The sequence below is a fragment of the Tenebrio molitor genome, chromosome 7 (genome assembly GCF_963966145.1).
Source record: "Tenebrio molitor chromosome 7, icTenMoli1.1, whole genome shotgun sequence".
Lineage (NCBI taxonomy): Eukaryota > Metazoa > Arthropoda > Insecta > Coleoptera > Tenebrionidae > Tenebrio > Tenebrio molitor.
The window spans coordinates 6,659,042-6,686,726 of NC_091052.1; the positions used below are offsets into that span (position 1 = coordinate 6,659,042).

The 27,685-nt window shown below is 39.0% G+C and overlaps 2 protein-coding genes across 4 annotated transcripts in view; one reads left to right on the top strand and one right to left on the bottom strand.

Annotated features, from left to right (window-relative positions):
• Positions 1 to 11,589, top strand: part of LOC138134334 (methyl-CpG-binding domain protein 5/6 homolog sba-like) — a 47,099-nt gene extending 35,510 nt beyond the window's left edge. The window contains exons 5-11 of one of the 3 annotated variants that reach the window (XM_069052521.1): positions 2,954 to 3,093; positions 3,160 to 4,060; positions 4,136 to 4,294; positions 4,632 to 7,462; positions 7,533 to 7,893; positions 8,486 to 8,720; positions 9,601 to 11,589. In XM_069052521.1, coding sequence (XP_068908622.1) covers positions 2,954 to 3,093; positions 3,160 to 4,060; positions 4,136 to 4,294; positions 4,632 to 7,462; positions 7,533 to 7,893; positions 8,486 to 8,720; positions 9,601 to 9,754 — 4,781 coding nt within the window. In that variant the 3' untranslated portion in view covers positions 9,755 to 11,589. Of the gene's footprint in view, positions 1 to 2,953; positions 3,094 to 3,159; positions 4,295 to 4,631; positions 7,463 to 7,532; positions 7,894 to 8,485; positions 8,721 to 9,600 lie in introns of all 3 variants that reach the window. The other 2 variants (XM_069052520.1, XM_069052523.1) reach the window with 2 other exon arrangements.
• Positions 11,590 to 19,423: 7,834 nt separating this feature from the next.
• On the bottom strand, positions 19,424 to 22,323 carry LOC138135327 (armadillo repeat-containing protein 3). Its single transcript, XM_069054027.1, has one exon. It carries the CDS (start codon positions 22,260 to 22,262, stop codon positions 19,755 to 19,757), a length of 2,508 nt encoding a protein of 835 aa, XP_068910128.1. The 5' UTR covers positions 22,263 to 22,323; the 3' UTR covers positions 19,424 to 19,754.
• Positions 22,324 to 27,685: the final 5,362 nt, after the last annotated feature.

Here is a 27,685-nt window from a genome sequence, read left to right on the forward strand (position 1 = left end):
AAGTTGTTTTTGCGGTGCAACAGGAGTAGTGGGAGTTTTATTTTTAAATTTTTGTTGTGGTCCGTTGCTCATGATGCCCGCACTTGGCATGTTTATGGCCCACGATGTAAACTCCGGCACGTCGAAGTCGTCTCCTTTCGTAATTTGCACAACAAAAACGCCTTTAATAAATACATACCTGTCGATGCTTTATATAGATATGTGTTTAAAATATTAGCGAAAACAATGCTCGGTGTCGTAAAATTTTACGAGGTTGGTCGTTCGTATTTGGAAATCATTAATATTAATGGTAATATGGCTCGGTCTTATAAACATACCTGTTCTGAAAATGTGGGCAATCGATCTTGTACACGCTAATAAATATGTCTCGTTCTGTTGTAACCGGTGCTCATGAAAGATTTATCCGGATCCAGTCGAATCGTCGAGACCTGTTATTTCTCGAAAATTTAATTACAATAATTCTGGCATTCCCAGATGCCCTTTCACGGTGCAAGCCGTGATGTCCCGAGAGCCCATTACTTTAATCGCCGTTCACCTCGCCATAATCTTATAAATGAACCGTCCCGAACGAATGAAGCATAATGTCGGTAATGTAGTAGTCCATTGTTGTAAACATCTGTGACATGTGTAATGTTGTGTGTTTTCCGTGTTATTTGCGGTTAATGTATTGCCCTGACCGAACCGTATCATGCATACAAGCTCGGCCGGTTATACTGTGGCCATTAGCCGACTCAATGTGCCCTGTAAACCTTCTAAGTAAATTACAGAAATGCACGTGGATAGATATGCCAGTGCACGCTTCATTAATTTAACAACTAGTTTATGGCGGCTGTCAAATTTAATAGATCGTGTTTTTGAATAGATTATCGTTCTTCCATTCATGCCTCGTAACTCGCATAATAAATTGTCTGTTACCTAACTCGTTTCGGTCAGAACGATTGTTTTTTCGAAAAAACACAAAAATTAATGACCGATCGTCGTCTCCCCAACAAACCGACGTGTCGTATATTACGGTAAAGGGTCTACCGAGAACGCGAATCGAAAATGGGGGATTGCCACATATTTTATCCGCGCATCTCGGAAAGAAATCTTTCACTTGCAAGCGTAAAAATAACTTCCACCTTTTAATATTCATTCTTACGTGGCTACTCGACGACGAGATTTGATTTAGCAATCGTTTAATCCCACGCCAATACCGATACGGATTTGTCGTTCGGCTTTTGACTCGAGGAAAGTAGATAAGGATCGCAGGACTTTTGTTTTGTAAGCTCCAAGTGTGATTATGTTTCTACATCTGTATATATTTACATACCATACTTCCCTGTGTATACCTACATTGCGGTTTATTTACAGTTCTGCAACTGATTCAGGTGTGAAAATAAAAAAGTATAACAATGGATTTTGAAAGTAGGAGAAAAAAAATCAATTTAGACGAAATATTTGGTGTAAATTTTCCGTAAACTGTCACAATAAAGGTCGGATAGGTTTTGTTACATAAGAAGGGATTTACAGCTTCATTTACTATTCAATAGCAAACGAAATGTTCTTGGGGTGCGAAGGATGGAACGAACCTACTTAGAACTCAGATGTTCGAAAAGCGAAGAACATGCCAGGAAGTGTATTTTTTGTAAAACATTAGACCTGATAAACATTAAGAAAATTTTAAATCGAATTGTTCAATATCAAACGAGTTACCCAATTTTTTTTTTATCTGAGTAGGTTGCTTATATGATTGTGAACGTAACAAGTATTCGAGGTGTTGGACAAGAGGTGGTGCCTATATTTTTTGAGGGGAATTTGATCCGAAAAATGATGAGAAAATTTCAAATGAAAGAATTCGACAACGAGCGAACTATCTGTGAAAGTATTTGGGAAAGCATGCGAGATGTAAATAGTTGGATCAATAATTGGTCGCCCAAAGGACCGTTGGAGAATGGATACGTTTTATGAACATTTTAAATCGAAGAAATATTTGGGAAGATTTTACATATAATGTAGGTTAGGAAAAAGTGAACTAACGTATTTGCGGCGGACTTCTTGGAGGGTTTACGAAAAAGTTGCTTGGAGAGTTCTTGTTGAATAAATGTTGAGCCATTAAAATGTTCTACCCCGAATGAACTTTGAAGTCGGCCGTCTAAAGAACCAAACGAAAGGTCGTGACCTTATTTTACGGAATGTTTACCACGACGCATCTTATAAAAATTATGAACAGATTTGTTTGAAACAGAATTATCGCAGCTGTTGTGATCGATCTGTGGAGTTTTGATTGGATAGATGTTGAGAGAATTTCAAGTGAAAACAAGTCGGACGAATTGTCCGTGATAAGATCGGTACACGGTTGCGGATCGTGGAGTTGAGTTGTCTGAAGGGATGGGGAAAAGATAGGCAGTTTAATTAAACAGAAAATTTGCAGTAGAAATGATTTATCAAATAAACTGTGACTCATTATCGGTGTTTCAATTTCAAATCCCGCTGGCGACGTTGGGGGGGATGACTAATAGGGAGCTCTGGAAATAAATTTGCAAAACGCAGCTGTTTGATGCGGGGTTTATGAAAGAAAAATATCCCAAAGACAAAGATTCCGATGTGTTCGGCAGCATAATGGGCGATGTTATTACGGTGTGTCAAGGATGAGAGATTGATAGCTCACGAATCGTAGTTGCGTAACTTTTTGAATTCTGGCTTGGATGGCTGGCTGTCTTCCGTGTCAGAAACATTTCCATTGTGAAATACCGACGCGAGATTATTTCAGTTCGTATTATTTTTAACACTTCTTTTTGTTTTTATCCGACTATTTATAAACGTGCAAATCGTTTCGACATTCAGGATTTCCTTTCGTGAGATTAAAACTGGAGTAGATAGAGTTTACGAGTGATTTTATTAACGGTGACCTTGCAATAATCAATTAAGTAGTTATTTATACCGAAACATTCTGAGTCGTTTTATTTTGCAGATTGTGCCACCAAGAAAACCAAAAGAAAAATCAGCACGCCCTACGCCGGTTGTGTTTCTTTATCGCCAATTTTCACCCGGCCAGACAAACTCGCCTTGAGCCAGCAGTTTAACAAAGAAGGTCTCGGAAATCAGCCTCAGGTCGGTGTCTACTCTGTCAATCTTTACCGTATTAATTTTGAAAATAATTAACTGTTATTATCGCAGGTGTGGCCCCAGTCGCCGACCAGCAGCTCTCAGTTGGGAGGTCGCCTTCAAAATTATCCAGAAAACCAGCATCTCGTCAGGTATCAGGGTCAAGAGCACGCCGGCAACAGAATCTTGAGCAGCTCGCCCTTGGTGGTGGGCGAAAGCGGTGCCATGATGGTGCAGCAGACCTCGACGCCGACCAACATATCACACCAGATCCATCAGAACCACCAGAGTACGAACTCGCACAGTTCGAACGTTCACGTTCATCACCAGCACATCATCGGTCCTAACGGACAAGTGATCAGCGTACAGGGACCCATCAATTCGAACCAGGTTTCGTCGAATCAGATCGTCAACACTTCGATGATAGCGAACACGAACAACGGCGTCGTCATACAGGGTCAAAACGTGGTTCCTACACAATCTCATCAACACAGAGTATTCATAAATAGTCAGCCTAGCGAACCCAGCGGTCCTGGTCGGCCTAACATCCAGATGATACCGGTAGGTGTCGCCAATCAACAACAGCAGAGACAAGACGCCCAGAACAGGCTCCACCAGCAGTTCTACAATAACCAACCGCAATATCCCCAGATACAGCAGTATGACGCTTCAAAACAAATGAGGCCCGCATTTTTACCTGGCAATAATCAAATTATGAACGGGTTCAGGCCGCAGAACATGGTGAACCCGCAAAATAATCAAATCATGCAGGCTCCAATTATGATCAACAATAACCAGCAGAAATTACAGTGGCCTAACAATAGAATTCAAGCCAATAACGTTAATCAACAGCAAATGGCGGTTCAGAGTTCTCAGTCGCCCAACGCGTACGAAAGAGTGCCTCCTCTGCACCAGCACACGCCGTCACCGACGCTGTGGCAAGACGAGATAAAGAGGAAGAAAGTAAAATTAGGTAAAATCGTTAAAAATCGACCTTACCATAACGTGATGGAATGCCCATCGTTACATGCTCCATGTCCCAATATAGATGTGCGACAAATACCGGCCGAAAACGGGCGGCCAGTCATTATCAACCATCTGCCCCAGAACAGTCAAAATTCCGCTAGTCCTTCGTTCATGGAGGATCCGAGCGGATATCTGGCTCAGCAGACGGCTCTTCTGAATAACACCATCAATCGGCAAACAGGTTGGTATTGTCGCATTTTTGACCGAGTTACAACGAAAAAAAAAATCGTTTTTTAACGTCCGTCAAAAAAAGTGCAAGTTTATTGATTCGTTTGCGTTCATAAAAATTGTTATCTAAACTTACGGGCGCCAAAAATTTTTTGTATGCAACTCATTAGTAAAGTATTTTTTTTTACTCGGCGGATTTGAGCACTCGCTTCGCTCGAGCGACAAATTTTCCTTCTCGTAAAAAAAGTATTACTTTACTCACTTGTTGCATAAATAACTATTAGCGTACACCAACAACACTTATAAACGATGATCTGAGATTGCCGATACAATTGTGTTTCGTTTTTCAGGAGCGAACGCGTGCACGGGGATGGTTTGCAACAGTCCGATAACGTCGTCGCACAACCCGCAGACCCACAACCTAACACCGCCTGTACCAAATTCGCAAACAAACGAGGTGCCTTTACCGAGTAACGTGGTGATATCTCATATGAAACAAACACAAAACGTTACAAATCGAACCAATCAAAGTTTAAACGTAGTTAAAACCCAACAAGTTCCTCATAACGTTGTTATGTCACAGCAATATAATCAAATGATGGCACACGGCGTGGCCGACAGTAGCGTCACGAACGATCACGTACAGTGTCAAGGTTGCGTCAGCGACAGTGGACTGTCGAATAATCAACTTAACAAAGGTCACTCGAGACCCAACAGCCAACCCGGCACCCCGAGTTCATCCGGAGGTGGCGCCATCGACGACCCCGTCACATCTTCAACCTACTCCGACAAGCAAGTTAATCTGTCTTCGCCTGATTCGCGGCCCATCCAGGGCGGTACGGTCAGCACCAGCAACGTGTCGCCTCTTGACGGTTCGCAGTCGGATCCCCCGACCCCAAATCCGCACACGCCTACACCCCCGCAAAGAAACGAGAACATCTCGTTCACCGTGTACAACCAGCAGGGACAGGTGCAGCAAGTGAGCCAGTCGAGGGAGATTTGCAGCTCCGTTAATTACCAACCGAAGAGCGAAGCGTGTTGTTCTGCACCTCTTCATCCCAAGTTGAACGGTCCGTACACTTCCGGTGTTGTGACGACGATGGCGAGTGGCAGAACTGTTGGTAGCAACACGATAACGTCGGTGCTCGCTGGTCGAGCCAACACCGCAACTGTTTCGATCAACAGTCCTGCGAATCTTCCTGCTTCGACGACACCGACCACGGTGACGGGTCAAGGGACGCCGGCGGTGCAGACGCATCCTGTCGCCATGAACGTCTCGAAATCTCCTCTGGAGATGGTCCAGAGTGTCGTGAGCAGCATCCAAGTCCCGCATTCACAGAATTACAATTCGGTGGGTTCGACTTCTCACGCTAACCCACAAATCTCGCCGCCTCACATCGTCAAACACTCACCCACGGGTTTACCACCCGGACACATCCTGGTGTCTTCAGGAGGTCAGCTGATCATGGCCAACACGGGTAACAGCCAGTCAGGAGTGATGCCGCCTCCTCCGCCTAAATTGGTTTCCAATCAAGGGATGCCTCCCATATCTGTATCTCCCATGATAACAAATGTGACAGCGGCCGTGAGTCAAGTGATTCCCGCCGTGGCCCAGCAAGTTTTGGGTCAACAAACCGTTTTGGTGAACGCCCTTCCAGCCCCGTTCGTTTTGCAATCGGGAGTTACCATGACCATGGATGGTAGCATGGCGATGGGTCAGAATATGCAATTACCTCAGCTGGTCGCCGGTAATGTCATCCAACAACAGATTCAACTGGACAATTCTGACCCTCGACGCACCACGGCGGCACTGTTGTCACCAGAGAACAAGAAGAAAGGGAAGAAGAGAAAAATGTCGTCGCAGACGGTGGCTAATATGCTCCACATCGCCGCTCAGCAGAATTCTGGCGTTGTGATGTCGCAACAAGGCTTCCCTCAGCAGATACAGATGGCGCACAGTCCGCAAGGTTTGACGGCGGGACCCGTGATGCAAGCCTTGACCATAGTTCCCAGTAAAACGGGCGGACCTCCACAGATCGTGATGAACGGACAACCCATGACCAACACTAGCCCCATCGGTACTCAGCAACTGATCGCCAATTCGCAACCCACCCAACAGATCAATCTTTTGCAACCGGTCAATTTGATCAACGGTACCACTGGCGTCGTACAAAACTTTCCCACCATTCAGCAGTTTATCGTACCGAATTTGGGTGGCATGGTGATGAATCCAGATGGTACGGCCACTCTCTTGCAAGACACGTCCAACCTCGGAATGCAACTGCAGTTGCAGAATGTTAACGGACAAAACGTGTTGACTCCGGTCCAAAACAACGGAATGTTTAACGGAGGACAGAGCATTTTGACTGCTAGTCCGGCAGGGATGGTGATAAGAGCTCCCACGACCTCCCAAGGTAAAATAATTCAGCAGCAGCAGCACAGTCCAGGGGCGCAGTTCTTGTCGCCCAACGGAGGACAATTCGTCGTGAACGGAACTCAGTTCGGCGGTCAATTGAGTCCGCTGGTGGCGAGCGTGAGTCCGTCTCAACAGGTCACCTTCGGGACTTCAACGCCCCAGATTCGACCCACACAAGCCCAGCAGGAATTCATCCAGTGCGGTCAGATGGGCCAGACGCTGATGGTACCGTGCGCGCCGGCGGCCAACATAGCCGTGTCGTCTTCGAACCAGCAGAATACGACTTTCGTCCAGCAGAATACCACGATAGTGCAGCAGCAGACGACGATGGTTTCGAACAGCCAACAGTTGCAGAATTTTCAAGGGAATAACCAGAACAACCAGCCGAACGTCGGAAGAACTACCACGTTGAACGTCGATCAAAATTTCATCATCAGTTCGAACGACAACAAACAGGTCCAGGCGTTGTTGGTGCAGCGCGAGAACCCCCAAAACTCGTACAGACACTCGGTGTCCACCCAGACCGCCGTCAATCAAAACGCGCAAACCGTCACCACCAACACATTCTGCCAAACGTCCACGTTATCCGCGGGCAGCCCACCGGACACCACGACGCACAGTCCGTTGGCGTCCGGCGGTCAAAGTCCACCCACCGCCGACACAACTACCCACTCCGGGAGCACAGACGACGGTTTGTCACCGGCACCGTCGAATTGCTCCGCCACGTGTGACAGCGCAGTGGGAAGACAAGCGTCCTGTACCATGGTAGGTACAGTTCTTGACGATCTCTCTTCGGCTAGATGTCGCCTGTTAAATGTTTTCTTAATTGTTCCAGGCGATGGTCCATTGCATATCGAGCAGTGAACCGGACTCGGCCGACTTGAACGCGCAAAGCTCGGAACACGATTGGTCGAGAGCTTCGTCCGTCGGTGGCCCTCAGAAGACTGACCTTGCTGACGTCACCAGCGGTCAGTTGCACTTCACCAAAAAACAGGGCACTCCGACCCACGTCGCCTACGCCGAATCGTCGACGATGATGGCCGGATTGCAGTTTATCGGTGATCAAATGAAAGCGCAAGAAGCGGTCGTCAGTTCGCACAACTTCGATAAAATCGTTCAGAAACGAAAAAGTAGCGACACGTTGCTCGTTATGGAGACCCATCACATGCATTCATCCCTTTTTGACGAAGAAGAAGGTAATTAGATCGAGGCGTGTTTTATTTGCTTTTTGCTTTGCGCTGGGATTCTTTCACGTTCTCCTACTTTTTTTTTGAGTTTGGGAATGCATGATTACTGACATCTGCACATCAATCATTTATTTATTGTTTGATATCCGTTATTTTATTTGTGTTATTACTTGCAGGATTAAACTAATCCTGTGTGACCACTATTTCAGTAACGAAGCGAAACGTCGGATAAATTGAATTGTATATTTGCAATCGTGGATCATAAAATAAACGTAACGTCGAGATAATAGTTGACATAACCAGTGTTCAACACCGGCGCCTACTCCTTGTTTAATTTACATTTTACATAATCACAGTGTGGAATATTACATGGTGTGGCTAACCTAAACTCATGATTAATAATTGTATAAAGAAATTAACAAAGTGGTGTGTGTGAAATTTTATAAATAATTCACTTTCATCCTGTCATTTACATATTTCACTTTCGATTACCATTTGTACAAAAATCACATTCATTTCTGGAAGGTGTACAGCTTTTCGCAATTATTTTAAATCGATAAAAATCACTTAGAACTTAAGTTTTGTAATTCTTGATCTCTAGATAATGAAAAATCTGAAACAAAGACGGTCCATAACTTTGTTGTTGGCGATTTGGTTTGGGGTCCTGCTAAAACTTGTCCAGCTTGGCCTGGTAAAATAATTGAAGTAGACGGAAACGATGTTTCTGTTAAATGGTTTGGAAGTGAAAAATTAATTACAAAATTAGACAAAGGTTCCTTGCAAACACTCACAGAAGGTCTAGATGCTCATCACCACGCGCGAAAAAAGTGCAGAACGTGAGTTGGCCACATCATTAGTATTCGTAAATTTCATCAGACAGACCTGTTTCTTTTAAAAACATTCATCCCTACGATATGTCGTTTTTCAAAGTTCCAAAAACAAAAAGTTCCTACAGTGTTGCCACAAAAAGAATGTAAAAGCTTCTAGAAGAGTCACCCAGTAATTGACTATTTTGTTGTTCTTGTTTGTCGAATTAACAATTTTTAATTGTAAGTGAAGTTGCAGATAAGTATAGAGTTTACTCGCTACGACTAAAGATTGATCAAATAACTTCTTCAAAAATTGAAAAAATCAAAAATATGTACCGTGGAGATTTGTGTAACGAAGAAAAGTAGAGAGGTGTTTGATGATAAACAAGTTTATTAAAAAGAATAAAATGGTAACAGTAAAACAGAGATATGAGTAATAAAAGAAGTGAGTATGTTTTTGAATGTCTTCCAATGTTATTCGCTCACTGGTGTATGAAATTTGCTGTTTTAGTTTTCTATTGAGTTTTATTTCAGCTTCTTTATTTAGAGCAGTTGTAAAAATTAAATTATAATAAAATTAATAACTGAAGTTTGATTATTTTTCAAATTATTTTATAATTTATATTGAAACCTCATGTGGCAGCTCTGTTATTTGTTTACCGTTGAATTTGTGGCAAATTTAATTTGAAATCGCAAGCATTTTTTTTTTATAGTTTTATCGTTTAACATTTTTTGCTGTTTTATAAAATTGTGTAAGAGATGTGTTGTAGGGCTGAATAGCAGAAGAAATGGATAAAAAAAATACGTAATGACAAAATTTACATTTAGCACATCATAATAATTGCACCCGTATCTAACATTTAAATTGTGACGAAGAAATGTACATTTGTCGCTTTTGTTGATGTAGATCTCGCAAACTGAACTCCCACTTGGAGAAAGCCATTCAAGAAGCCATGGCCGAACTGGACAAAGATCTGGAACGGGAGCCAAAGGAACCGGTGAAGATGCAGAGAACGTCTTCGGCCAAGAAAACTAACCGACTAAGAAGCGGCCATCGATAGATCAGAGAATTTTATATCAAATCAATATTATTAATAACAAATGGACCAACATCGAAATCGAATGAAATGTGTATAAATGTACGTAGTTACAAGTTGAGAGAAAAAATGTAGACGAAGAAAAACATTTTTACTAACGCTTCTTTAATGTAAAAAAATAATAATCATAGACCGATGTTATAACTGGTATTGATTCCTAGATGATAATATAATCGTAATATATAAAATATTTTTCAAATGCCTTTTTTAAACTAGCGTACGATATGGCACCATAAAATAAGCCTAATCTTTAAAATTTGTACTAACACATATTCAATTTATGTAAAAAAAATCATAACGTAAATTGGGCTTTCAATAATGTTTGTCTAATTAGTTATGTAATTAAATACATAGAGCTTAGACTTTATCCAAAATATATTGCGGGTCTTATAAAAATAAAATCATTTAAATATAGAACGACACCTTACAAGTTTTTGTATTTCTAGTCAATGTTTTAAGAGCTGACAGTTAAACGACAATAAAATGTACCATTGGTTTTAAAGCGTTTATTTTTTCGGTACTGTGATATGCTGGAAATATATCCAATATGGGTTCCATTACACTGTTTCGATTTCGTTTCCGAGGTGAACGCTGAATTTCACTTTTCATTCGAGTCACGCGCGTATTAGTTTTCTTAATTTAGCAGTTTCATAATTCTTTGTCAATAACGATGTTTCGTCTCTGCGAACGGCTGTTTGTGTAGTGTTTGTTTCATAAGTATGGTTGTCTTCGATCTCCACAGAAAAACAAAGTTGAGAAGATTAAGTAATGTTGGTTTATTTTCGATTTGATTTGAATTAAAATTGTAAGGGTACTTGCCATGTTTCGAATTCGCTCGAAATGAGTAAGCCATATTTTAATTAGGACTTGTTTAATTTTACACTGCAGGTATTTTTATCACCCTTTCAACACTTGTTAATATGTATAGGTTTTATCAGTTGCATTTTATTACTACTAACAAACCATAATCAAATTATGAAACGATGCTTACATTAAGTAGTTATTACAGTTAAGTGAAAATTGTACATTATATTTTTATATATGTATTTATTGTTTATAATTTCTTCACTTTAATTATAAGTAGGATGCTTATTTATTACCTTGTGTGGCCTTGAAAGTATCACTTTTATTTTTATTTAATTTCTAATGGAGGCTTTCAGATTTGCTTAGTGATTTCGGTCGGGGAGGAGCCATTTTAAGGATACTGGAGCCGAACGAATGACCTACCCTACCGAAACCACCCCGCTACTGTATTACAAGTGTTACTTTCAAGTCTGAAACAATTAACGAATATATTGTACAAGTTTAAATTAATTTCAAGCATCAATGTTTGATTATGTCTACGACGATAGCATCACAATAATATCTAGATTAAAAAAGTGAAATAGGTAAACAGGAGCCGTCCGCTTTAAAACAAATGCATAATAGCATTTCTCGCATCACCCTTAGAGTGGACAAAGCATTTTACATTTTTTTTTCCTTATTATGTATTATTTATTTCGCCTTATTATGTATATATTTTTATAGGTACCTGTTCTGTGTCACAGATATGGATTGTATAACCGGTGTCATTTTTTGTATTGTGTTTATGGAGTGGTTGTGATAATTGCTACAGGAAAGAGACTACTCTCTAAACACGATTTCGTACTATAATCCAGTGTTAGAGCTACTCGTCACATGAGTGAAGCATGTGCGGTAGCTGTGTCTGTTTCTGTAAATATATTGTATTAATACTTTACTGTTTGGCCTGCTATGTTGTGGTTGAACATTTCTCCAGCCCAATAAATACTGGATTAGAACCGCCTTTTTAATTTTGCGAACGTCGAAAGTACCAAACGTTCCCAAGTACAAGTGAAAACCCAAAAATAAAGTTATTTTGTAATGCGCCAATGTTTCAAACGTGATACGAAATGTTTAGTAGAATTTGATAACGACGATAAACAGTAATCACTATTAATAAAACGTGTGTGCAACCAACAAAATGCTGGTGTATTACTGGTTGCATGCATAATTTAAGTAAAATTCCATCAGTGCTGTTGCAGGTACAGTCGTGAACAGAAAAAAATAGGACAATGTTTTTTCGCTAATGAAAGTCTGTTTGAAATTTTACTTTTTCTATGGTTACTATTAAAATATTTATAATTTATTGTGTATGTTGTGTTGCATATTTTAATCACATTAATTCCGTTTTTTTAATTAATATTATAGCGCTGGGCAATTTGTCTGATCGACATTCCTTCTTCCGCCCTAGTAATTACCAAACACTTCACAATAGCGTTAATTCGAGACATTTTTTTAAATTCGATTCGATAGTTCAGTTTTTGACAACGAAGTGTGACAAATGTCATAATTTTAAAACCAACCTCAAGCAACTAAATTTTATAGAAGAAAGCTTACTTTGCTTTTTCGCCTTGTCCTATTTTTTTTTTCTGTCCGCGACTGTAGATATTGAGATACTTTGATACTTTGGAACAATATTAATGTATACTACTTTATCCTTCAATATTCGGCAGGAGCGAAGTGAATTATTTGCGTTTGATGCAACTCGACTTCACTGAAGCGTGAAGATAACGTTTTGCAGAAAAGTCGACAGGAGCACGTCGGTATTGAAAAGATCAGCCGTAAAGTGGAATGCGGACATTTCTCTTGACGTTATGAGATCGGGTTGCGGCACTCGGCTCGGAATGGGACCTAAATAATGCTTCATGCTCCATTACAAAGCTTTAATGAGATCCCATCTTTATTTCGGTGGTCAAGCCTTCGGTCGCTGTTTCGACAGTGCCGGCGAATAAAATCCAACTTGAGGCAGCAAAAATAATCATTGCGAAGGTCACGCTATCAATCAAGCTTCTGGATGAAAACATTTATTTGCTTTTATTAGGGAACGATTTCAGTTTTGGACTTGATGAATGTTTGTGTGGTATTTAGCCCTCAAAGCCCACAAAGTCCTCAGACAAGAAAACTAATTACTCAGCCAAGCTTGAGATACGCTTCAATCTAAATCATGCGGGTACTGAACGCATAATGAACTAATGAACAAGATGATTTTCAGACCAAGAAAGGGTGTGAATTAATGCGAGGGGACTTATGCTAATTACACCGTTTAGAATTAGGCGCGCTTTGCAATAAATTAATGGCTCGGCTGACAGTGTAGAGAGTTGTGTGTGAGGAATTGTTCTCCTGAGACCGCGATGGAGGAGATGTGACTGCGGAAGTCGAAAGGTAGCGCGTCGTGATGTGATACAATCAATAGCAAAACATTGGAAATTATTTATCTCATTAGAGTCACAGATGATACACCAGAGAACGTGGAGAGTGTCGGGAATTTCGCATTTCCGAATTGAATTCGAGCGACGGTAATTTTAGAAAGCGTCGAAAATAAATACGTAGATAAGTATTTTCTTTCACGAATAGAAATGGCTTTCCACACATATCCGCTCTTATACTACACATCCTTCATTTGATTTTCGCACTTTGCATAAAATTGACTTCTAAATCACTACCTATCGGAATGTCTATTTCCCCTCGTTCGAGCTTTTCCAGGCACAATAGAGACTTGCAATGGAAAAAGTTTTTATTGCATGTAGTTATAGTCAACAGACGAGTGCGAAATTTAAATATAACGCAAAATTAGAGATAAATACAAATCGACGATGATTTTACCGTAGAAGAATGGATGTGTGCATTTCTTTTCAGGGCTCGGCTATTTCTATAAATTGCAGTGATCTCGGTTCCAAAGAACGGGGGTCGGAAACTTCAGTCTCGAGTTTTCTCACAATGTACTTTCGCGACACTCCATCAGCAAATGACAAAAGAATTTAAGATTGAATGAACTCTCTTCCACAAAATGAGTTCGCACAAAAGTATTAAAAATAACTAATGCTTAAATCCTTAATGGCTCAGGAAACGGCGGAAAGTCGTAATAATCTTTTATTTCCACGTTTGTTTTATTTAAAGTTTTTTCCACTTCTTCAGTATCTATTACTAGTGGATCGCAAATCTCAACTTAGAATCCGGATTAAATTTGAATGCGTTACTGTGCGGAGAGGTAGTCGCATAAAAATTCATACGAACTCTTATGCTCCGTTAGTTTTTGCCTTTCATGTCTACTTCAACTTTGTTCAGAGTGCGATTATATTATTCAGACATCTAGCGAGTCTTTTGCTTTTGAAGGAATTTTTACAGATACAGACAACTGTTCTTAAATAAATGAACAGACTACGGCCGTTACAAAGGATATAATTGTATGACTACAATGGTTATAAATGATTAATTCACTTTGTTCTTGGCCCTTGAGGCTACGTTTAATTCAGCAAATACGATGTAAACAGACCCTCAAAGACGGAGCAAACAAAATAACAATTCATCATCGGACTTTTTTTATTAACAAATTGATCTTGCACGCAAACACAGGACTTGGCACGGAAAACGACGAAACAAATTCGTTTTCGAGTCGTGACAACGCAATATCGAAATTAATTACATCCACAGAACGGATGATTACGATCGAATTAACGAAAGTAGTAGGTATTTATTTTCGCCGATTTCTTCTTCTGCAGATATGGAAGAAACAACTCCCTGTCCGGGCGCGCATTTGAGATTTGTGGCAGCGCTTTCCATTCAAAACCTATATTTTTATTATTTTTCAGTGATAAACGAGAGGCCCCAAGACAAGCTGCTCTAATAAAATTGGCGAAATGCTCCGCAAATGGTTGAATTTTTCCGTTTGCAAAAAAACGCATCTTTGGCCGTAATCCAGCTCTGCGAGGGTATTGGAGATTTGATGTGTGACATCGGCGGATCTGCTTTGTGCGTCTAAGCCAAGGTAAGGTGGGTAATAAAAGTCGGGTCGGATGAAAAGTTCCCGCATTGCTTTACGACTTATACAAGTTAGAAGGCGAGATCGATGTTTTGTCATCTGGGCTCTATCTGGTCTCGAGCCTCCGTTTATATGCATTCTGAAAGAAAATTGATACATAACAAAGAGCTCTAGTTGCAAATCTCACGCTTTACGGAGATAAGGTTCGGCTCGGGGCTTGCCCGGCCAATCTTAATTTTAGAATCGAACTCGCCCCAACTTTGCCCGAGCTTTTCTTTTTTATTCTGTAGACAACCTAATTCACATCAGATCAGAGCTGGACCAAATCACTTTAATCCTCCGGGAGTAAATATTTTCCTTTTAGTTTATTACTTGACACGCTCCGGGCGACGGAAGGTTGGTGCAGGGAATCCTAAGATGATTATTTTTTTATACAGCAAATAGGCGAAAAAGGGTACTAAGGATAATTATATTTGTCAGGAAAGTATAGTGGATTAATTACATTTTTCAACATGGTTCTGTTACTATAATACATTTTTCAAATAAAACCAATTACAGAGAGAATCCATTCTTTACGAATTGCTTTTTGAAGTGAAAACTTCTTTAGGCGCGCCACATACATTTTATTCCCGGGCAGTGAATTAGTTTCATGCGACACGGTAAAATCGTTCACAGCACAAGCTAAAATCCTTCGCAGCACAAGCGAAAATCGTTCGCAGCTCAATCGTCCGCAGATCAGCGACACGGCAAGCTAAAATCAAGGGAGTCGAGTTTTTTAGCGGAGCGAGCGAAAAACAATCAACGTCACTTGTCAATTTTAAATTTTCATTGTACTATTCCGGACACGGAATCTTGGCCAACATTTCTAAAAAAAATGATGTAAACCAGTCATTACTGTCATTAATAAATGACAATTATTAAAAATCACTTTGAAGTTTTTCTTGTGACATCAAAAGAGCAGGGAAATGGCATTATCGAGTCAAAAGTTGGGTTATATCCAATAAAGGCCAGTTCACACATATTTGTCAGTTAAATGTCAGTCGTGGCCAAGATTCCGTGTCCGGAATAGTACATATTACTTAAAATCAGTAATGAGCATCATAGAAGTTTTCACTTCTGTCGTGTAGTCTTAAGCACACACTTTTTTTTTATTAGCAAATTTAATTAAACTGTTAACAAGGTCTAACGACGAAATAAAACATAAAACATTAAAACACAATTTTGCCAGTCTGTTTATCTCTAAAACCGGACGTGTTTGCAATTAGTATTGAAAAACAAAAGATTTTTGATGTTTATTGACTAGTGTGATAAGGAACGAAAACTGGACTGAAAACAAGAACAAACTGTCAAGAGTGACGGTTAATAACGAATTAAAATTGAGCATCTGTTTCAAAAAGGCGGCGCAATAATATTTTTTCCAAACCTAGCTTGACCCGACAATGATTTATAGATACCCTATAGTTTGCCGCTTCTTCTGGATTCGTAAATTTGACATTTGACAGCTCACACTTGTCACTTTGCAGCTTTCATTGTTTATCATTTTTCAAAGTGTTAATTAAGGTTTGCCGAGTTATTTAGGGCAGCGAAAGAGCTTTATCAAGATTATCTCCTGCAGGACATTTGTAACTGTAGTGGGTAGTAAACTTTGTGTCCACCTAAACGTAAATACTTTTAGCAACAACAAAAATTGTTTATTCTTTGTTGTAACGTCTTATTATTGAAATAAAACATTCAACATTGATGAGTGGACTTACTCAGTGTTGGCAGACAAGAATGAATACCTTACAAAAGATCCCAATTTTCAAAAGCGAGGAACGTCTTTGGTAGGGTATATTGCAGAGGTAATCAACAGATTTGTTCAGACTGGGAGTGCAAATAAAGGAAAAACCACTGAAAGGCTTTCACAGTCCGAGGAAACTGTTGAGGATTAAAGGAATGATTAAACAAGAACCCACACACACTTTGCAATATTCCGATATTTATATTTAAATGACAGTTTGAAGAGTAGTAGCGCATTATTGGTGAGATAATCTTGTAAAATATATATTTTTGAAAATAGGCGAAGCAGAATAATAAAATCTCTGGGAACATAGTTATGAACATTTTTCGTTGAAAATCAGTACATTTGTTTTTGTTTTTATTATTTTTACATAAACTTGCAATCAATTGACAGACTAAATTTATTCTGGGGTGATTTTTAAATTATATTATTTAAAGCCCCTTGTCTATATGCAACCAAGGAATCACATCAATTGATCTTGAAAAAGTATAGTTACTTTGTATGTATTGTAAATTGGAAAATTTCACAGCCGACTATAATGCAAGAAATATTTATACCTAATAACCCTGTATAAATATTAAAAATATGCACCAATAAAGGAGAGATCAAAACATTTTAAACTGATGCCGTTTAATAAATGAAAACATATATGTCAAGACTGGGTGCAATTCTTGTTATGTAGGTACGTTACTGTTGAATGTTTTTTGTATTTAGATTTTTTCTAATTTGCTATTTATTATGCGTTACGAAATAGGTGTCCATTCACTTTTGAATGTATTCACCGCTTTTTAATCGTTTTTTATAGAGCTCCGTCAGCCATTAGCATTATCATCCATCTATTCTTGTCTATTTAACGGCAGAAAGAAACGCAACCCCTTAACCGCGACCTTCGTGCTGCTAAAAACCGTCCGGTTTCAGCACCTGCCCACTTCCTGAAATATTTACAGTCAACCAAAAATAACGTTCCGGGTGATTTATATAACTGTTTATTTCGGGGTTATCTGTTCTGATAGCGATACCGACGCACTTCCCATGCGTTTTCGGACAATTCGGTTTCACGCAAAAAACGCGCATAAATTCCCCAGGTTTAGATAAAATGTTGCTGAATAAAGCGGACTAGATGTCTGCAGTAAATCATACATGTTTACACACACTCATGTGGAGTTAACGCTGTAATGCATTGTCCTATTAGTAACTGGGCGGAAGTGATAACAACCACTTTATTATACGGATAGCAGTCGCCTAATTTACACTGCCGGCACTATTCCGTGTCAACAGAATGATGGTTTCTCGTCTGCTAGACGGGTCAGGTCAGGTCATCGGGCTGTGTCTGGGTCTATCCGTGTTTATGTTTATCTGTTTTGAGTAAACACCAACGAAAACAACGCCATTTGTAGGGTAATGTCGGAAATATTATCTATTGACGTTTTAACTGCACATTTACAAAATTAACCGATGCAACGCTAATGAAAAATTGCGCCGGATGTAACCCGACTGTTTAACCCGGCGCCTCCACCGTTTTAATCAATAAAGTAATTAACTTTTGTAACGATAACGAAAAATGGAACTTCAAGCAGCTTTTAAGATTTTTAGAAAACCTGAAAGCAAAACTACCTCAAAAGCACCTAAAAACCTTTTTAGAAAATCTTTTGGTTTTAGACACTCCCAAATTGTTCTGAACAGACCCATACGGTAGTATAGTAAAGTCAAAAAACTCCTGGACTGTCAAAATTAAATTTTAAATAAAATACTTGTTTTGACTATACTTGGGTGTAAACATTTTTCGCCAGAATGTACCCATGCCAAAATCTAGTTACAAAATACATTTAGGTTATGTTTTCTTTTTTAATCATTGAACTAAAAATATTTTGAACACTTGAAACGAAATGCAGCAACTTAAACAATTGGAGCAATTTAATCAAGTTTATAAAAAACACAAAGTAAAACAGAAGGTGACACACGAAAACCGGTAAAAGCTAAACAATAACCAAAATTGAAAATCGCTTCCCATACCTGTCTGAGTCAGATTCCGCTAACGATATATTGGGTGGAACATCTTTAATACCCACACATACATAGTTAACCAATCAGCTTTAATTAGGTTTTCATTTTCACAATGCAAGATGCTGTTTCTCCACAGTTGGGTTAAAATCAGAAACGTTTTTTGTTGAAGGTATGGCTTTATAATATAATAATTTGTTATGGCCCTCTTCTCTCGCGCCAATAGAACCACCACAGTTCGTTTGAACTTTCCATTTTAACCTTTTTACAAAATGCACTTAAATAATTTTCCAATTTATTTGACAATGTCAATTTAAACAAATGAATAGTTTGAAAAATCAAAAAATCATAGATACCAACCGGGCAATATGAAAATAACTAGTGATTTAACCAACCTAACAACTGCAATTTTGATTTTGACAGTCCAAATGTTTTTTGAATGGACTTTATGCAATTTCTGGGACAAGCTCCGGACCATGTTTTGAATCAGGTCGTGCTGCATATTTTAGTCGTTTTCAGTGTGGTCCTACGAAATTAATAATTTTTGCGAAAGACACTGAAATCCAGTTGGTGTGAGTTTTAATGGAAATCAAAAAATCGCTAAATATCTTATTAGTGCTTTGAGAACATTATTTATTAGTAATGAGTGCAGTCGATAGTAATTTTTGATGCAGTTGCTAAAATAGTGGATGCGCCGGGTCAGCAGTGACGCTTGGGAATAATACCTGTTTACTAATGAACATTTTGCGGTCTAAATAAATAACTAACAACGTTTAATGCAATCGGACTGTTGCGTTAATGTAAAAAGATGGAGATGGCGAGTAAGAAACGAATGTAATTTTAATCCGTCCGGGAGATTCATTAATTTGGAGGACTGGGTTTGTTTTTGTAAAAAATTTAGACATTCTTTGTGCGTGAAATCCGTAAATCACTATAAGTCGCCGTGGACGCACTTTTTATCTCGTAAGTAAATTACGTGCTGAAAGGAAGCGAGAAAAACAGGAAAACAGGAGAACAGAAGAAATTAAGCAAATACAGGTAATTTAGATTTTAATTCAGATTTTGTAACGATTAAGGAGAGACGTGACGTTGAAAAAGAGAAATCCAATTATTTTTAAGTTATTCGTTGAGTGTCAATCGCAGGAATTAGGAGCGTTTTGTAAGCGAGATTTGTAGCGTAGATGGTAGACGAATTTATTATCTATAACTATTACAAAGTGTGTATCTGTTTAAACGACAATAAATCCAGCGCTTCGACTCCGTCTCGTTTCATTTGAAGCTTTTAAAACTTGTAAAACCCTCCCGTTTATCTTTACGTCGTTGTCTCGAGAATTGAATTTGAACTTGATTTAAAAGTTCGCAGTTTATTGAATATCGCAATACGCATTGCATTCCCTCGATCCGACGGGCAACAGCTGTCCAATATTGTTCATCAAATCAACAACAAACATTTTCAGGAACGTCCTGTGATCCTCCGTCTGTATCAGCGCGACTTCGTTCCAATACAATCTACCCTTGCCCTTAACGAAAGTCGTCGGAATGTAAACATGATCCGCCAGCGCTTTAAAAAGGAGGGCCCTTTCGCAGTGAAAGCCCAACCGCAAATACCCGATCGGAATCATGTTGGTGCCCAACTTCTCCCTGATGCACTCGATGTGGAGCTTGAAGGTGTGCAGCTTGTCTCGAATCGTGCAGTTCGCTTTGGGTCCGCACAGATTCTTGTCGACGAATTCTGCAACGATTTTGATTTTCTTCTCCAGCGATGGCACTCCGGACAAGAGCTTTTGCACTTGGAATACGTATTTGGGGAGGTAGGGGTCGTGGGAGAGGCGTCCGTAGTTGATGGAGCACCTGGTTTGTGCAGAACTGCCCGAAGACAGAGACAAATAACTTCGACTGGTTCTGCTTTGCTGGTGAATGCTGTAACAGTCGTGGTCTTTGTGTTCGGGTCCTACCACTCCGCATTCGTCGATTACGTAGATGGTGCTCAAAGTGGACATTCGGCGCAGTTCTAGAACCTCCAAGAAGGGGAAAGGGTCGTGCCAAGGTCCGTCGATGACGTAGAATCGCTCGTTTAATTTGTCGACCAGTTCTAAACGTCCAGTTTCGAAAAATTTCACAGGGAGACACATGTCGTAGATCAGATTCATGACTCTCTGGATCAAAGGATTGCGATATTTCACTAGTTCAGGAATGTTTTTAAGGATTAATAGGATCTTGTTGTGAACCAAGTCGTTGGCAAGATTCTCGAACATTAGTGCGTTATGAATAAGAATGATGAGCATCCTGACTATTCCTTCGTCGGTGGTATTTGAAAGCTTGTCAGCCACGATTTTAGATCCTTTATTTAATAAGAAGTAATTTTGGAAATCTTCGTAATTTAAGCAGTTTATCATAATTTCCAGGCTCCTCATGCATATTTCATCGAATTTGCTCTGAGTTTGAGTTAAAATTACTTCGTATAAATCCGGCGAAAGAATGAGACTTTGCAATTGATTGTTAGTAACGAACATATTGGTAATTTCGAGGACTTTTCTGTAAGAGTTTTCAGACAGTTTATCCGTCCCATTGTTCAAGTATTTAAATAAAACGTCCAAACCGTCGTACGCGCGGATCATGTGAATCGTTCTTGAATCTCTGCGACAAAAATAGTGTAAAGTTGACAAAGCAGTTTCATTTTGAGGATCTTCACTATCACCGGTCCTTCGCAATATCTCCAGGATTTTCTTTATTACAACAGGAGTGATCATTTTCTCGCAACAATATTTATGTTTGGACATAAAAGAAATGGCTTCGCATGTTGTGTTTAATACTTTTTTATCATAGTCACGCAAGAATGATAAAATCGTGTTTTCTATCGACAGATCAAAGAGCATCTGTCTTATCGAATCGATTTTAGACAGTTCTAGGAAAATGTTGGCACAGATGAGCATCACGTCGTCGGGACAAGTCTTAACCCATTGGCAGAACTTGAGGAACTCTAGAGACGTCACAAAGTAGCTGTTGGTGTTTTCGTTGCCCATACAGTGCATTATAATGTTCAAACACATCGGGACGTACTCTTTTCTATCAGGATCGACGAGAATGTTGATCACGTGCTCCACCAAATTGCACTCTTTTAGTCGATTTTGCAACTCGTCATCACCAAAGTACGTCATCTTTTCAAATATTCTCAAAATCGTCCTGAAGCAGTCTTCTGACGTGCTCATCTGTTCGACGAAGATGTCCAGATTGAAGTCTCGCTCTTGCGGTAAACTCGCTCGCACCGACTCCATTTCGATGAATTTACTGAACACCTCCAGCGAACTGTTGAGGATGACGTCGTTTTCTGGATCTTTAATGGTTCTCAAGATGGCGCCTACCATGCCAGGCTCGGTGAGCAGAACGGCAGCTTTGCCCATCGTGCTGTATATTGACAAAATGAGACTGCAGAACTGTTTCACGTGCACGTCTGAGTGGCTCATGTAGAGTCTGACTATTTTCAAGACGTACTCGTCGAATTTGTCTTGATTTAGCTCGAGCTGGGCGGCTTCCACCATCGCGAGTAATTGCCATAACAGTCTCAACGAGACTCTTAGGATGCAAATGTTATGGTCGAGGAGTGCCAGAAGCTTTGGCAAGAGGCCACCCGAATGAACGAATATTATATTATTCAGTTGGATGTCCGCATATTTCGATAAGAAGAGCAGCGCTTCCAATACAATGTTGTTTTCTGGACTCTCCAACAAGGTGATGGAAGTTTCGATTTCCCGAGTTATGTACTCTTTGTCTTTGATGCTATGATGTTGCGTCTCGTCCAGTTCGGTTTTCTTCGACGATTTACTCTTCTTCTTCTTCTTTTTCTTGCTTTTCTTAGACTTCACAGATTTCATTTTGCTAAAGGTGGCTGTCAAAATGACAGCTTTTCCACAGCATGATGTTTTGACAACAACCAACTTCAAAATATTCACGTTTATCATTTTTTACTCCTCACAGTGTGATTTTAAAGCCGAACAAATATTTTCACCGTTTACTGTTCTTAACACAAGAGCGCGTAGATTCATACGAGATATTAAATTCATGTAAAAATATATCAGATACCAAGTCTAATACACTCCGTAAAGGATTAAACGCTTCTAAAGTTCTAAATCGATTTTTTCCTTTTTTCCAAAACATTTTAAAAGAGGAGTGAGAAGTACAAGTTCCACTGAAAATTATGCAGGTCTACTTATGTAATGAAAGGTTTATGCTGTTTCCTCACGAATCATGCTTAGTAAAAGGGACGTAATAAAATATTAATAATGTCGAAGTAATTTTTGTTGGGAGATACAAGAGCAGGTACCCTCACTAATCGTATTTAAAGGGATACGTTATTTGTATGGCTTTTATTTTGTTTGCACCTTCATAAAATATTTATCCTAAAGCAAAATTCACCCTCTTTATCTAAAATCAAAACAATGGCGATGAAAACGGACTGTTTTCGAATTAAAACAGATTTAACCTGGGGTTGTGCAGATCAGGTTGACCCTGATTTTAGGGTGAGTTTGATTTGCGTTTATGTTTTTATTTTAACGTGGAGGAAAATGTTCGTGAATATGTAACGATTAGTATTTTTTTTAATAAAAAGTGTAGGAATTTGAAGTAAGAAATAAGCGCGATGAGGGTAAAAAAAAAGAGTTTCTCTTTCAGTAGTTGGTTCATTAGGATTTATTTGTGTCGTCCTTGGGAGAAGCGCATTTACCTAAAATAAAAGAGGAATTTAAATCATTAATTTGGCATTATGACGCACGGGCCGGAACGATCCTTTTGAGAGAATATTCAAATTCGGAATCTTCCAATAATAAAGAAAATTCGCAGGAGGGCTGTTATTTTATTCAAATTACAGCAGTCGCCTCTTTGCAGGTACGAAAAGCCTGAAATAAAGAAGAATTAATAATGCAGTGTACATTTTAAGCACCTCAGAACGTGATCGCTCTATTGGGCAAATTAATGCTTCAAACGGTGAATCATTATCGACATTCATTTTATGTATTTTGGAAAATAAGAGTGCGTCAATAAACCTGTCTCGCTTGATTCGCTTCATTCAGCAAAATAAATTCCCTTGATGAGCTAGAAATGAATTTTTGCAGGTGATCAGTTTTTATCGGTGGCGTGCAGTGTTTAGGGAAGTTTGTACTTTTGAAAGTTTTCCACTTCTTCTTGAAAGGCATTAATTATTTTATCACTTAGCCGGCAATGAATGAAATTTATCGCATCCTTCATTTGTAGGAAGTGGAAAGTTATAAATGAATGCCGTGCCTTGAAATTGCTTCTGACAATATTGAATTTGTAATTAGGAAAAGCCGTGTAAATCAGGGGAAGACTCCCAGTATAATCAGGTAGATTTGCACAGAGACTGCTCTAATTTTGCGAAAACATTCGTTACTTACATCAAACGGCGTATGTAATCATTTCAAGCCACCCTATTTCTATCAATGACGCCATCTCACCATCACCCTTCGCCGAAGCATTTCCCTCTTCGTTGCGTTCGCCTCCTCCAAAATCTCATTACCTTGTTATAAATTACGGTTATTATAAAATATATAAAACGTCCCGGTGACTCTTCTTCTGCCATCCAAGCCCGAACGAGACGGCTACTTCGGCGTTTATTTTAAATTCACTTTCGCTCTTCCTGTTATTGTTACCTTTGTAAAATCACGTCGAACGGAGAAAGTCGTGGGCGGAGGTTAGCACAGATGTTTCTAACTTTGACATTCACTCTATTATGTTTGAAAATCCATTGAGAAAATACGTGACCTTAGTCTCCGACAATATAGTTAGAGCTTATTTATTGCGTTGTTCAGTTAGCTCGTAAAGCAGAATTTTATAAAATAAAATTTTACAGAAGCCGCTCTCGACGACTAACAGGGCAATAATCAAGAAAAGTGGAACGGTTGCCGTTGGACAACAGTCGAAACAATGACTACGACGTCATAAAACAATCAATTTGGAGTTTAAAGGATGAGAGAAAAATTCAAGGGATTTATGTTTGCAGCCAGTTTAATAACGGGACATGTTTGTGTTTGTGCTGGCTCGTGTTGCTGAAATGAACACTGTTAAAGTTAAGATTGAAGAATTTAATAACATTCTTTGGAGTTGCTTTACGTTATTTATTAAAAGTTTTCGCCTACACTTGCTAATATGGAATCTGATCTTCCAACGTCTTCTCCTTTTATTTCTAATTACGCTTAATTATCGAAATTATATAAGGATCACAATGATTAAGGAACTAGAAGTGGGTACAAAGTTACATATTAATTCTTCATAAACTTCAAATCACTTACTAAACATTTATTTTTAGACAATAATTAATTATTTAAATTGAACTACCCGGCTTTGGAAATGTATTGTGGGTTGCATTTTCAATTCCGCCGGGCTCATTATTATCATTCCTGAAAAACCCTGCAGGTATAAGTTTTTAAAAATTCGGAAAACGACTTTTAGAGCTTACTGTAAACAATTTTATTGTATTTTTGTATGTTATTTTACATTTTATATTATTTACACACCACGGATTACAGATCACGGATCAGCCCTTTAAATCTAACCTTACTTTTAGCATTTGTGTTTTTATTCTGCAGACGGACGAGTGATTACCTCTTCCTAGACTCAAAACACAAGGTCCACCTGTGCGATGATGTTTTTCACCAAGACTTTATCGAGTTTTTGTCGCCTTTTTGTTCATTAATTCTGGATTAGCATTACGCAAGTCAGTTACCTACTTTTCGTCGTTGATACCGTTGATTAAGTTTTGTGTTTTAAACTTTTTTTGAGAGTATGATGTACATATGTTTCAAGAGGTGAAGGACAAATAAATCGATTCTTTTACAGACCACGATCATTGTTGATGTTTTGTAAAAAATATTTTATATTTATATTACTGGATCAACAATACATATTTAGTTTTGCAAGAAGTGTTCTGATGTACAAATAGAATTATCTTAGATCCGTGTAATTCAAGCTCTACGTTTTGTGAAGAAAAAAGCCGTAAAGGGCCATTTAAACTCGGATCCGGTGATTGTAAAGTAAAAGATAAGCAAATGAAATTATTCCATGTTCAACATTTCTAAACGAGCCGTGTGTATAAACCAAATATAATTACGCTCCAGATATCTTTTAGCTTAGTGTAACTGTGCAAGTAGTGATTACAGCGTCTGAAATCTTACAGCGTCCCCTCCGTCGGAATGAAAAACTTAAAAAGTCTATTCTTCTCTTATTTGCAAGCGATGCTTTTGACAGGCGAGACTGTTTACAATTTTTCTTTCGAATGAATAAATGTACGAGAAACTTCCTCTGAAGAATGTCTACAAATTAAAAATTATAACGAGCAGTTAATTGCATCTGCCTACATAAATATTATCGTGACTTTCTTTTAACCTTTGTTTGAAGATTAATTACGGCAATAGTTCAGTTTTCGTGCCATTATTTTTCTTAATTTTTACTCTTCCAACGTTGCCCACACATAATTCACACAAGCAGTCGAGATTAGTTCCAGACTTGGCTTTACTTAAATTATCCAATTTAAAATTTCTGGAGTTTGTGTGCTTGTTGTTTTTTAGAATAACAAAAAAACCTTGCCAGCACTTAATGTGAGTTTGCTTTCTTTCGCAAAATGAAAACTTAACACACAATTAGTCGACCTTATCGATCTTCCGGTCGAGGCGGTCGCTTCAGCTCGAAATGATCTAACTCGTCTGCTGTAAAAATCCTAATTAGAGCTGCAATAATTTGTGCGAACGGGCGAAAAACGTGAGAATGAAAGGTTTTAATGCATGGAAACGCCAGTTACAGCGGCCATTCCTGCGATGAAACGGGTGCACGAGTGTGCATGTCTTTAATTAAAAATATTTGAGGAAGGACACGATTTGAATGACTCAAGTCGACAATTGCCGAGCGTATTTTTGCCGAAATTCGTAATTGAATTTTGTTGTAGCTCTGGTCGATAGCGGCGAAATTTGCGATATAAATTTCAATAAACGCCGGCAGGGAATTTGAAATAATTAAATTAATCATTCTGTAATACGGACTGTCTTTTTCCGCTGCAATCAGTATATATTTTTGCCAGATTTAATAAATCCTCGCGGCAATTTCATTTTAGGCTCAATCTTTCCTGTTCTCCCGTAATGAAACGTTGTGCATTCGATCCTGAAGACTATGGCTGGCATTATGCATAATTTAATCCGGCGAATTTCAGCCGTACAAATATTACGAAATATTTTAAGGGAGACTAGATGCTCGCAGGGATAAAGAATGCAAATGGTTTCATCACCGAAAGGCACTAAAATGACATTCTTAAACTGGTACAGCTTAATGAAAAAGAACAGTTGTCTGTAAGCTGTGTTGTGAACGAAAGATTAGTGTATTGTTGGTTGCCTAGGCGGCGTAGATTTTTTGATCTTTACAACAGCTTAGAACTTGTAGTTTTCGGTTTGAGGCAAATTACCCAATGTCATAATTCAGGCTGAAATATTCGTGAAAAACCGTCGCTGGAGGGTTTTCCCGATTTGGAGCACTCGTCGTGTTTGTTCGCGGCACGGCAGGTCACCGCTTTAATTAATTTTCCGTCCAAGAGTTTGTCTTTTGCCGCTAAGTGATGGTTAATTCATCTAAAGCGTCACGCTTAGTGGTGTGCCGATAATGCGCCGAGTGGTTTGTGTCTCCCCACTGAATTGCCCCCTTTAATTAATTTAGGAATTTTACAACTAGGATTACAGCTTATGGAATACTGGGGCGCTTAACCGTACAAGATTCAGACCTTTGTGTTGGAATTATTAAGATTTAAAGCCGTCTTAAACACTCCGATCACGTTCTAATTTAATCGGAGCCGAACCGGCAAAAGCGAATTGATATTTTTCACCGACAGAAAAATGGAAAAGCGCCATTTTCTTGACCCAATTTTTAATGTTCCAAAGCTGCTTAAGGATTACGGTGGCGGGCGAAAACGATTTGTCTTCGAAAATTCAAAACAAGTGGTCGGATATGTAGAGGATTAGCTTTACTTGCAGGGCATACAGATTAGACGTTACAATATCCTTGGTGCTTTTAAAATGTTTTTATTTATTGTAGAATTTTCTGAACGTAAAGTAGTTTCGTAGATCTAAGTACTATATTAAAAAATATTTATTGTTTTTCAAAGGTATAATGAAAGCAACCTAAAGTCCGGTTTTTTTAATAATCGATTGTCAAAGTGTTGTCAGGTTGGCAGAAAATTCGAAACAGTGAATTTTATAAATCATGTTTGGAACATTGACTTTTGAAATTGTCACCAATTGTCACA